The sequence below is a fragment of the Thamnophis sirtalis genome, unplaced genomic scaffold (assembly GCF_051295495.1).
Source record: "Thamnophis sirtalis isolate CommonGarterSnake01/CBP01778 unplaced genomic scaffold, rThaSir2_p1.2 scaffold_1, whole genome shotgun sequence".
Lineage (NCBI taxonomy): Eukaryota > Metazoa > Chordata > Lepidosauria > Squamata > Natricidae > Thamnophis > Thamnophis sirtalis.
Window position 1 is genome coordinate 155386085 of NW_028261381.1, and position 12516 is coordinate 155398600.

The 12516-nt window shown below is 43.9% G+C and overlaps 1 protein-coding gene across 2 annotated transcripts in view; it reads left to right on the forward strand.

Moving 5' to 3' along the window:
- Nucleotides 1-413: 413 nt before the first annotated feature.
- PYGL (glycogen phosphorylase L) overlaps nt 414-12516 on the forward strand; it is a 41543-nt gene continuing 29440 nt past the window's right edge. The window contains exons 1-4 of one of the 2 annotated variants that reach the window (XM_087728632.1): nt 414-623; nt 4649-4909; nt 8196-8297; nt 11769-11847. In XM_087728632.1, the coding sequence (XP_087584758.1) occupies nt 4667-4909; nt 8196-8297; nt 11769-11847 (424 nt within the window). In that variant the 5' untranslated portion in view covers nt 414-623; nt 4649-4666. Of the gene's footprint in view, nt 624-965; nt 989-4648; nt 4910-8195; nt 8298-11768; nt 11848-12516 lie in introns of those variants that run through there. The other variant, XM_087728638.1, reaches the window with a different exon arrangement.

A 12516-nucleotide genomic window follows, 5' to 3' on the forward strand; every position in this document is an offset into this window, starting at 1 on the left:
CTCCCTTTTCTCACGACCTTCCTTTGCCCTTGGGGGGGAAAAAAACGTTCTGAACTACACCTGCCCAGCAGGGCTCGCTCCTCGTCCTCTTATCACCCAAGGCTACATTTGCTCCCTCGGTTGCCTTTTCCTTTCCAAATGCTTCTTCTGCTTCAGCCCTTCTGATTTCCGCTGTCACGTCTTTCTCCCGGTGCTCTTCTCTGAGAACATGGCAAGATCCTGCCAGCCTTCCCAGTTCGGGCCAACGCAAGGCTTGCAAACGGGCCCAGGAGCAGGCCAGCTCTGGAGCCAGGAAAAACACAGACGGCTGGGCGGGCATCGGGCAGGCCAGATCACGCCCTTCAAGGAACCGAATCAACCCCCCTCGCTTTCCTTACCAGCAGCCCAGCTCGCCGCTCCAGTCCAGTTCCCTTCCTCACCCCACCCCGCGGGCAAGAAAAAACTTCCCCATCCAACGATGAGGAGGCGGTGCCAGACTCCGGACAGGCGTGGAACCCGACGAATGGCAATCTATAAAAAAGAGGGCTTGGGTCTGCCCCTTTCCTGCAGGAAAACCACTTCGGCTAACTCGAGCTCGGAGAGAGGAGGCGCAGGAAGATCTCTCGTCCTAGGATCGAGAGCAGGTAGATTGGTTGTCTTGTCCTTTGCTCGTTAACAGCGATCGGCCTCTGGGTCTGCCCTGCGTGGACTTTTGTCTTGCGCGGACAAGGCGCAGGCAGGGTGGATCTGGGGACACGCCCTGGGGCTCCAGGAACGCGGAAGGGCTTCGGAGTAGTTACCTAGCATCGGAGCCCCCGGGGAAAGCGCTCTCGATCTCTCTTTGCGAAGGGGGGGGGGAGCCAGGAAAGAAGGGATCCCTTCCCCCCCCCGACCCCACGATCTCGTCCCGTAGATGGAAGAGGAAGGGAGGCTCCCTGACCCCTTTCTACACTGCCTCCTCCTCTTCCAGGTGGAAGCGAGTAGGAAAGTCGCTGCGCAAAAGTGACAGGTAAAATAACGACCGGGCAACTCCCACACCTCTGCAGGAAGAAAGTGAAAACGCTCTTTGGCGACAGGAACTAGTGCCTAATGTGTTTGCCTTTGTCTTGGATCAAAAGGTGTGAACTGATTGCAAGTTGTGCTTTTCTAGCCAGGTTTGGTGGTTTGGTTTGAGCATATCCACCAAGTTTCTGCCCTAATATAGAACAAAGTGGTGAAATAAATGATGCCTTAGTGGCATTTGAGACCTCTGTTATACTATTGCTCTTGGATTGGGGAGAACTGAGATCAAGTTCCCAGCTGTTTATGGGGCAGTTCCTTGGTGCGCCCAAGGTTATAAGTGTGCAGTATAAAATATAAAGGAAGAAATTATGTGCACCCCTTTTAGCTTCTGGAAGAGAGACATATAAAGTACAAATAGCTTTTGTCTGGGATTGAATCCAAAGTGGTGTTGTCATGACAAACATCCTTGCTGGGAAATAAATCTCATTAAACCCAGTGGAAGTGACTTTTCTAACCCATTTTCTGGGTGAATAAGTGCCCCAATTCATCAACTAAGATGACCAGCCCACAGAGTTAGGAAGAATAAAAGTAAAATTAAAACTAAGCAGGCTTGGTATGTTATGTGAATGTTCTACCACAGTGTTTCTCAACCCTACTCACTTTAACAAGTATGAACACTAGGCTGAATTCTGGGAGTTAAAAGGCCAGATATCTTAAGGTGACCAAAGTTGAGAAAAACTGTTCTAGAGCTTGAAGTACTCAACTTAATCTTCTTGTGTAGCTATAACTGGTGATATGGGCTATATTCAAATACTTTGGCCACCTAATGAGAAGGAAGGACTCACTAGAGAATAACCTAATGCTGGGAAAGATTGAGGGCAAAAGAAGAAGAATGAGGTGGCTGGATGGAGTCACTGAAACAGTAGTTTAAATGGACTCAAGAGGATGGTAGAGGATAGGAAGGCCTGGAGGAATGTTGTCCATGGGGTCGCGATGGGTCAAACATGACTTCACAACTGACAACAACAATGGGCTATATGGCTGCATTCCCAATTGAATTGGGCAAAAAAAAATGTTCTTTTTGAATATATAGCAATAGCACTTAGACTTATATACCATTTTACAGTGCTTTTTTTAAATAAAATTTTAATTTTTTGAATAAACACAAACAAACACCTTAAAATCATCTTCCATTACAAATTGTAGAAAGTGTGTCAATTGGCTACAAAGAACTTTCGTGCATCCCTTCCACAGTCATCACCTATGCTTCATATCAAGTTATATACTGTATTTTACTTCCCTGAGATCAGCAAGACGTACTCTTCCCTGTCACTGTCTCTTTGGGACGGTTTAGGTCCAAATGGACCATCCAGTGGCAAAAGTGTCGACTGATCTCGGAGCTCCGAGGTCACAGGTTGTATCATTGCAACATCAGCTCCTTTCTCCCCATTTTACAGTGCTTTATAGCCTTCTCTAAGCAGTTTACAGAGTCAGCATATTGCCCCCAACAATCTGGGTCCTCATTTTACCCATCTCGGAAGGATGAAAGGTTGAGTCAACCTGGAGCCTAGTGGTATTTGAACTGCCAAATTGCAATCAGCAGAAGTATCCTGCAGTACTGCACTTTAACCACTGTGCCACCAAGGCACAGAAAGAACATACAGGTAGTCCTTGACTTACAACAGTTCATTTACTGACCGTTTAAAGTTACAACAGCACTGTAAAATGTGACTTATGACCGTTTTTCATAGTTATGACCTTTGCAGCATCTCAGTGATCATGTGATCAAAATTCAGATGCTTGGCAACTGGTTCATTTTTATGACCTTTGTTGTGTCCCAAGGTCATGTGATCACCTTATCTGACCTTCTGATAAGCAAAGTCAATGGGGAAGCCAGATTCGCTTAATAACTGGTTTACTAACTTATGAATTGTAGTGGTTCACTTAACAACTGTGGCAAAGAAGGTTGTTAAATTGAGCAAAACTCACTTAACAAATGTCTTACTTAACAGCAGAAATTTGGGGCTCAGTTGTGGTCATAACTCAAGGACTACCTGTACTGTGTTTCTACTGTGTTCCTTATGTCAGAGGGAGCCCTGATCCATAAACTGGTCAAACTAGTTGTAATCTGAATTTTTCAAATCTAAAACTTCTGCTGGTTTTTGATCCCTGTGTGACATGTTTCTGCAAATCAGCTTTGAAATTGTTGGGTTGTTCTCCCCCCCCCCCCAGTTTTTACTTTTTTAGCAACTTTTATCATTACTGTTCATGGTAATTGGGGATGAAGGGTGTGGTAGTACTACGTATTTGGAGGGTATTACATTGAAAAAGGAAAATCTACAATTAAATAACATACTTCTCTTGACTGGGATGCCCTTTCAGTAATTGAATTGTGCCTCTTGTGCAGGAGTGGTATTCAGCAGCTTCTGACCAGTTCTGAAGAACTAGTAGCTGAAATTTGAGTAGTTCAGAGAACCAGTAAATACCACCTCTGACTGGCCCCGTCTCCATCTATCCTCTGCCTCCCAAGTCCCAGCTGATTGGGAGGAAATTGGGGTTTTGCGCTAACTTTCCCCTGGAGTGGGGTGGCATTACCCCTCCTGCCCCCCGTGCCCCCATTTTGGGGCCTAGTAGGCCTCCCTGCAGCCTCCAGGGACCAAAAATAGGCCGCAGGGGAGGTGCCACACACCCCGTGCTCCCTCCTGCCCCCCACGCATGTGCGTGGGCCTCCCGCATGTGCCCCACTTTCCCACGCATGCGCGGCAGAGATCCGAAAATCAGCTGGCCGGCAGGAGGTGTGTATGCATGCGCGGTAGAACTGAGCTGGGTTAAAGGCTCGCATGCCTGCAGAGAGAGCTCTGCGTGCCACTTGTAGCACATGTGCCATAGGTTTGCCATCCCTGTCCTACAACATTGTTCCTCAAAAGAAAGAAGAGACCCTGATATTCTTTTCCCATCTTTTGTTCATCTTTTGTATGTATATAGTGCAGTGGTGAAATTCTTTTTTTTTACTACCGGTTCTGTGGCCGTGGCTTGGTGGGCGTGGCAAGGAAAGGATACTGCAAAATTCTCCATTCCCTCCCCACTCCGGGGCCAGCCAGAGGTAGCATTTGCCGGTTCTCCGAACTACTCAAAATTTCCACGACCGGTTCTCCAGAACCTGTCAGAACCTGCTGGATTTCACCCCTGATATAGTGTACATTCTGTCCTACAATCTCTAGTGTTGTAGCCAAAATTCAGGATTCTCTCAGTTTTGGAGGAAAGACCTTTTGGGTGGATGTGTTCTCCCTTTTGCCTCTTTTGGAACAGGGTCGGCATTCAGATGTGGCAAGTTTCTGTGCGGGCATTGCTTTAAACATGGTTTTATTTGCATTTCTAATATAATACAAGGAATTACATAGCGTTGGACTTTGACCCAGCTCGATGCATTTGAGTTTGGCTCGTGGATCTCTGACACACATACACACAACCCTCTTTGGAGAGAGACTATGATTCAGCTTTGGAGGCCCTGCTTAAAGCTGGACACTGTTGGCATTAAACTCCTCCCTTCGAGCAGAACCTGGTCCCAAAGAGAGGAGGAGAGAAGCTGGCCGCAGGACCCAGAGGTCAGTGCTCTGTCGGTGCTGAAAGCAGATCAGATTGAAATCTTTCTGCTCTGTTTCTCCAGATCACAGCCTCAGCAGCCATGTCTCGGCCCCTTACCGACCAGGAGAAGCGTAAACAGATCAGCATTCGTGGCATTGTTGGAGTGGAGAATGTGGCTGAGCTGAAAAAGGGCTTTAATCGACATCTACATTTCACCCTTGTTAAGGACCGCAATGTGGCCACTCCTCGGGACTACTACTTTGCCCTGGCTCACACTGTACGGGATCACCTGGTGGGCAGGTGGATCCGCACTCAGCAATACTACTACGAAAAGGACCCCAAGGTGAGACAAATAAAGTGGAAGAAATTGGGAAGCTAAAAATTCATTGGTTAGCTTAAATGGTCAAGCATTTTATGTAAGTCTTCATTCAGTATGGAATAGGTTCTATGGGACTCTGAGGTGGCACACTCAACCATGTTTCGTGAATGTGTTCTCTCGGTTGACATTTAGAACAAAGAAGAACCTTGACCCAAATCAATAAAATGAGATGGTTAAAAGAGAGTTGGAGAAAGCGAGTAAATATTATCCTTTCCAAGCTTTGGGAAAGAAAAAAAGAGTTCTTCATACAAGACAGAATCAATATATCAGCCATGTTTCAAACATCCACCAGATTAGAAGATTTTTAAAAAGATAGTAGCCTCTGATCTCAGTATAATAGGTTTTCAACTGAAAATAACTTGCAGCTTTGGCTTTATTGTCCAGGAATTCTAGGAGTTGCTGTCTCATCTCAATTGTTGAGATGAGACTGGGATGACTGCAGAGGATGGTAACTAGAAAAAGACTCACTTTCAGAGACAGTATATGTTTGGCTTTTTTTTTAAATAACAAGCCATGTCTTGTAATTTTTTTAAAAATACTGGCTGTGCAAATGCCTGTTTTATTGTTTGTTTGTTTGTTTAATTATATTAGATGAACTCAATCTGATTAAATGAAATCCCCATGTAGATAGAAATTCCTTCTCTGTTCAACTGCTATATAGAGAACACAATTATTCTTAACATTGTTTTTCCCTTTCTTACCTAAATAATGAAAGGAATTCATTAGTCTAAACAAATAATATGTTATTACTTGTATTTTAAAAAAAAATGCAATTTCATCAAACAATAAATCCTGGCATACCTGGAAGGATTACAAAAAAAAAAGGCAGAAATGTATCCTTCCATAATTTATTTATAAATATGCCAGAAAAGGAAATAGTTCTGTATCAAGCAGCAGAGCTGCTCCTTTTGCATCAGATTTAAGTGTCGATGTCACTTTTTCTATAATTAGTGAATTCAAGGAGAGCCAATGTACATATGGTACAATATAGCAGGTATGCATAAATAACAAACCCAGTGAATCAGAGAACGTCTATATTTAAAATTACCTTTAGCCAACATCCTCCAAATTAAAATGCAGATTTTGAATTGATTCTGTACTCTCCTAGTTCCTAATATAGAGACGAACAATATACTGATGGAGTCAATCAATAGGTTCTGGGAGGACTGAAGTTAACAATTGTTAAGACAATAAAGGGTGAGATTATGTGACATACTGTGTGGAACTGCGGTAAGATTTTTGGGAGGAGAGTTCAACTTTTCTTTTCTGGGGAAAACTTCCTTATTTTATTTCCAAATCTATATTGAGGGATGCAGGGGGATGCTCATCCTTGTCCTTCATCGGTCATCTTTGAACTGAATCTTCAGGACATCAAGAAAAAAAGCACACATTTGAGTAAATTAAGTTTAATCAAACCCTGTGTTTGTTAAAGGGCCTGGCCTGGCCTGACTCCTTTATTTACTTCAGTTAGGCCTGCCAAATCTATAACAGCAAGATTACTATTAGGTGTTTGGCTCCTGAGATGATTTTTAAAAAAAGTGTTTGCTTACTAAACAATCAAAAAGCAAAGCTAACAGGGGAAATACTTTTGGAGTCCTACGCACAGGGCTGGCTATGAATGAATTGCATTCGGTTTTGCTAAGCTAATCCTTGAAAGTGAGTAGAATCGTCTGGGCCAAAAGTGAGTTTGATCTGATTTCACAATCTGGTAATAGTCCATCAAGTGAATCTGTGTCCTTTCTAGATAAGGTCCACCGAGTTCAGCGTTCTTTGTACCCATCCTAGAAAGAAAAAGAAAAAGCAAGTCCACAAGTGGACCATAAAAATTCTGAAATACATCCAGGAGCATAAAAAGCCATCCTGTACTATCTTACTAATCTAACTACTGCTAGCTAGCTACTGGACTAGTTACTGTGCTCCAATATCAATGGTTCTGCAGAGCTTCTGGATGAGAAGTCTATTCCCCTTAATCTGCTACCGGAACCTTTCCAGATTTCTTACAGATCTTGAAAGCTGCAACCCTTAGAGACTCCAGAGCTTATTAGATAATTGCATGTAATACATGTATTACATTGCATGTGATAGTTAATACAACAAAGGAGGAAATCATAGCTGTAATCATATTAACTAGATTGCATATTGATTACATTAAATTACAATTCAAATATCGTGTCTTCCCTAAAATAAGACCCACCCTGAAAACAAGCCCTATCATGTTCTTGAATGCATGCACGCAAATTAAGCCCTACCCCAAAATTAGCTCTAATTAAGACCCCATCCACCCCGGGGTGCAGAGGGTGGGGCAAGATAAAAATTAAGCTAGGGTGGGGATGGGGGGTGGAACTGCCCTACTTACCAGGTCTCGCACACTCCGACACCTGCTTCGGCTTCTACAGCCCATTTCTTCTGCGGCTGCTGCTTCTGCGGCCCACTTCTTCTGCGGCTGCTTGCTGCCACTCACATGCGTTGCCACCATTAGAGCCTTCCGTAAATCCCTCTGCAGTTGAGAAACGGGCTCCGGATTGATACGTAGGATGCCCCCTGGCTTCAGTTTTGCCTTCATTTGCCTTCCGGAAAGCCCTCTGAAGAGCTCTGCAGCTCTGTTACTGACTGCAGAGGGCTTTCCGGAAGGCATCTGAAGACAAAACTGAAGCCATGGGGCACCCTGTGTATCAATCTGGAGCCCATTTTTCAGCTGCAGAGAGCTTTCCAGAAGGCAAAATGGAGGCGTGGAAGCAGCGGCCAGCGGCCACAGAAGAAGTGGGCCAGCAACAGGCTCCCAATGGGCGGGGCAGTTGGTACCACTGCCGTGAGGTAAGTCAACAATTACACCCAACTGAAAAGAAGCCCTAACCATTGGGGGGGGGGTATCAAAAGAAAATAAGGCCCGGTCTTATTTTTGGGCAAACACGTGTATTGTCTCAGCCATATAGACTATTGTTTTTAGAGAAGACCACCAGCATGGCACTCATTAGCCAAATGAACCTTAGAAACTTGTCTCTGAAGAGGTTTTGCACCCTAATATGGGCCCAGAGATGCTCTGCATTCCTTTGACTTAAACTCTTTGGGATTCCATTGATTGAGACCATTCCAAGGCATTGTTCCATTGGTGGGTTTGTTTGCTTGTTTGTTTTGCTTGTTGGAGGAGCTTCTCTTTCGGTTCCTCCAAATGTGGACGGGTTGCAGTCACAGAGTCAGGAGTCCCAGGCTGAGTGAGATTTTATTATATGCTCTGCTTTTTTTGTTCCAGAGAATCTACTACCTTTCCTTGGAATTTTACATGGGCCGGACTTTGCAAAATACCATGATCAACCTAGGACTACAGAATGCCTGTGATGAGGCAATTTATCAGGTAAAGAAAGAAAGCTGCCAGTCGTGTCCTCCTGAAGGTGCAAGTTACATTCTCTCTGATAAACTATCTATTCTGACACCTGTCTAGCTGAAATGGTGATATGGTTGTTCCAGTTTGCAATAGCAACAGCACTTAGACTTATATACCGCTTCACAGTGCTTTACAGCCAAGGTGGCGCAGTGGTTAAATGCAGCACTGCAGGCTACTTCAGCTGACTGCAGTTCGGCTGTTCAAATCCCACCAGGCTCAAGGTTGACTCAGCCTTCCATCCTTCCGAGGTGGGTAAAATGAGGACCCGGATTGTTGTTGGGGGAAATATGCTGACTCTGTAAACCGCTTAGAGAGGGCTGAAAGCCCTATGAAGCGGTATATAAGTCTAACTATTGCTATTGCTACAGCCTCCTTTAAGCGGCTTTACAGAGTCAGTATAACACCCACAATAATCTGGGTCTTCATTTTACCAACCTTGGAAGGATAGAAGGCTGAGTCAACTTTGAGCCGCTCCGAATCTAACTCCTGGAGTGAGCAGTGAGTTAACCTGCAAGAGTGCATTCTAACCACTGCGCCACCATGGCTCTTACAGTTGCACTAGACTACAGTCTAGCTGGAGGACTTGGTGAAGTAAAGTTTTCTTGAGTACTGTTGATCAACACTCTCCAGATGTATTTGATCTTAATCTCCCTTAATTCCAGGCAGGAATAGAATACAGAGTATAGAAATTGTTATAGTAATAGCAATGGCAATAGCACTTAGACTTATATGCCACTTCATAGTGTTTACAGCAGTGGTGGGATTCAAACATTTTTACTACCGGTTCTGTGGGCATGGTTTTGTGGGCATGGCTTGGCTTTGTGGGTGTGGTTTGGCTTTGTGAGCATGACTTTGTGGGTGTAGCAGGGGAAGGATACTGCAAAATCCCCATTCCCTCCCCACCCCACTAATTTGTTTTCCAGCTCTGTTTTCCTGTTCAGGGAAACTGGTTTTGCTGGTTCTTCGAACTACTCCAAATTTCCGCTATCGGTTCTCCAGAACCTGTCGGAACTTGCTGAATACAACCTCTGGTTTACAGTCCTCTCTAAGTGGTGTACAGAGTCAGCATATTGTCCTCAAAAATATGGGTCCTCATTTTACTGACCTGGGAAGGATGGAAGTCTGAGTCATCCTTGAGCCGGTGAGATTCGAACTGCCACAATCAGCAGTTGGCAGACAGCAGGATTAGCCTGCAGTACTGCATTCTAACCACTGCGCCATCACAGTTCAGACAGTAATGGTATAGAAATGATAGCAAAGAAAAGAATATAGGATAAAAGTAATAGGATGTACTCACAAATAGATTAGTTAGGTTTCACATCTCACTTTTATATATTTATAAAGCAAAATAAATCTTCCTAGCCCTTACAGGAGATATAAAGAAGCCACCAAGTCCAAGGACATATAAAGAAGCCACCGATCCAGTGCTTTTATGTATCTCTTGATTCTGAGTTAATATAATTGGCTATGATTTAAAAAAGAACCCGTGATGAGTGTCTATGAGATTCTTGCCAACTCAGATGTGACATTTTCAGTTGATGATGGATCCGCCATCATCTCTTGCTAGTGAGCTTGCTAGCTAGGACTGATTTCAGTTGAGATTCAATGATGTCTTCTCCATAGTTCCCCCACTTAAGATCTAATCTTTCCTATGCTGGAACTGTTTCCTCTTCAAAAATTTCTACCAAAGCTGGCTTCTGCTAGTCGCAGGAATGCAATCATGTGTGGACATTGAAGTTTATATCAGAGCAAATGTTTCTCTGATTTTGGAGATGTTATTTTCCATTTGTATCACTTTATGTACCTTGGCGCCTCTCTTAACAACTCCAAGACAGGGTTGGGCATCCTATTTCCTCAGCATGTGGCTTTTAAATTCTTTTTTTGGGGCCCTCAGACACCACCAAGTTCTGTGAACTTATGTGTGTGAGTGTTTTTTAATAACAGCGTTGTTTGAATGCTTGCTGTATAGAATCTAACATTCCATGCAAAATAAATCTATGCAGGCTTGCAGGCTTTTTCTTCCCGCCTTCAGGGTAGCCAGAAGAAAAAGATATGCCCCCATATTCACAGCAAGTCAGTTATGAGAACTTCTCTTGGTTACCAAATAGCCAAAGATGATACTGTGGTTTATAGAGTACCAGCTGATAACCCGGCGTTGCCCTGGTATTTATTTATTCTAATCCATACATTTGTCTCAGAAATAATCCCAGACCAAATGTAATTTCTGATGTTGGATTTTCCCCCTTACCAGAGTGACCCCCCTTTTGGAGTACTGTGAAGCCATTACCATGGCAACTCCACTGTGCTGTACAGTAGAAGCTATTTTACGGCAGTATGGTGGAAGCCATTTTAAGGCACAACAGGCTTTATCTTAACAGAACACACACCCCAAAGGGGTGTCTTACCTCCACAGTATTTTTCCCAGAGAGTAAATCATCTGTGTACCAAGTTGTAGTTCTGTTGAAGAATTAAATCCAGTCTATATTTCCTTTTTTTTTCTTTTTCTGTTTGAATGCACACTGGAGTGATTCCGTTATTTGTAAAGAACCCACTATGTGAAGCAATGTTCAAAAGGAAACTTTGGAAATATGCAAGTGACACATGCATTTAAGAGATATTGTCTTGCAGAAATTTGACTAATCCACAATACAATTGGACTTCTCTTAGCATTTTCCCATTTTAATCCTAGCCAACTCTGGTGAATTCCTTCAGAACCACTGTGCAGATTTCTGAATCTGATGCTCTGAAAAATTGAGCCAGCTTAGACAACCTTAATGGCAAAAGCCTTTCTCATATTTTTTTATTTTTATTTATCAAATTTTGAAACTGTATTTATAGTAGTACAGTCAGTGGTGGGTTTCAAATTTTTTAGAACCACTTCTGTAGGTGTGACCTGCTTTGTGGCAGTGGCTTGCCGGCCATGTAACCAGGTGGGAGTGGCTTGCTGGACATGTAACCAGGTGGGAGTGGCTTGCCAGCCATGTGACTGGGTGGGTGTGGCCAACTTGTAAAATGTGGTGAAACTCACTTAACAACGCTCTTGCTTAGCAACCAAAATGTTGGCTCTGGAACTCTGGCATTCAAGTGTGCAAGTCTTAAAGCTGTCAAGTTACAAGACCCTTGCACCCCTAACACTTTAGAAAAAAATACCCCAGAGGTGTTCAAACTTGACAGCTTTAAGACTTGTCAACTTCAACTCCCAGAATTCCTCCTCTCGCTCTTCATCTTGATGATGGGCAGATGGGCGGGGGGAGGGAGCTGGAACCAGTTCTAAACGGCACGGTAGATTTGTGGAACCTCTTCTGTAGAAGAGGTTAGAACTGGCAGGAACCCACCCCTGAGTACAGTGTATAGTATATATTATATTTATAGTACCTCTTTCAGCCCTCTCTGACTTTAATTTTGATTGGAATTCATTTGTCTCTTTGTGGGCTTTTTTAGCTAGGACTTGACATAGAAGAGCTAGAAGAGATTGAAGAAGATGCTGGTCTGGGCAATGGAGGTCTTGGCAGGCTGGCAGGTAAGCAGTCATTGCATAAATTGCATACATGGCATACACATCAGTGTTAGGAGGTGGCAATGGCCTATTGAAAGTCTGTCCCTACTTTTGCTCTTCCTTTAAAGTCAAATTAAGATGGCAGAAGTGATGGACAAGGCAATTTGTGGGTTCCATGACTCTCATGATGCATTTATGATGGCTTTTTCTACTTGTCATCCAAATTTGGAAATAGTATTCCATTTGAGTGACTGTAATGCTTTTGGAAAGAAGGGCTAAAATGTGTAATGCGCTCTCTCCCCCCCTCTCCTTCCCTTCCCCCCTCTTTCCCTCCCTCTCTCCCTCCCTCCCCCTCTCTCTCTCTCTCTGTCTCAGATTTGTCTTGGCCCTGCCCATTTTCCTTGTTTTAGCCCTGCCCACTTTTCAAGTAGCACCTAGCATGCCTCTTAGGCAAAATGTTGCGCTCCAGATATGCCTTCCCTGGGCCCTGGCTTTAAGTTTTTAACAAAGCAGTGAAGAGTGTGTAATGGTGGAAGATTTGAACTTCTTGCCCTTCAGCTTATGCTGGAGACATTTCTCCAGGGGTTCAACTCAGCGCTGAAAATTCTACATCCCCCTATATAGCTTCTTAACTTCTCCCCACTCCAATTAGATCTCCCTAAAACCAGGGGTGGGTTCCGGCAGGCACTACTG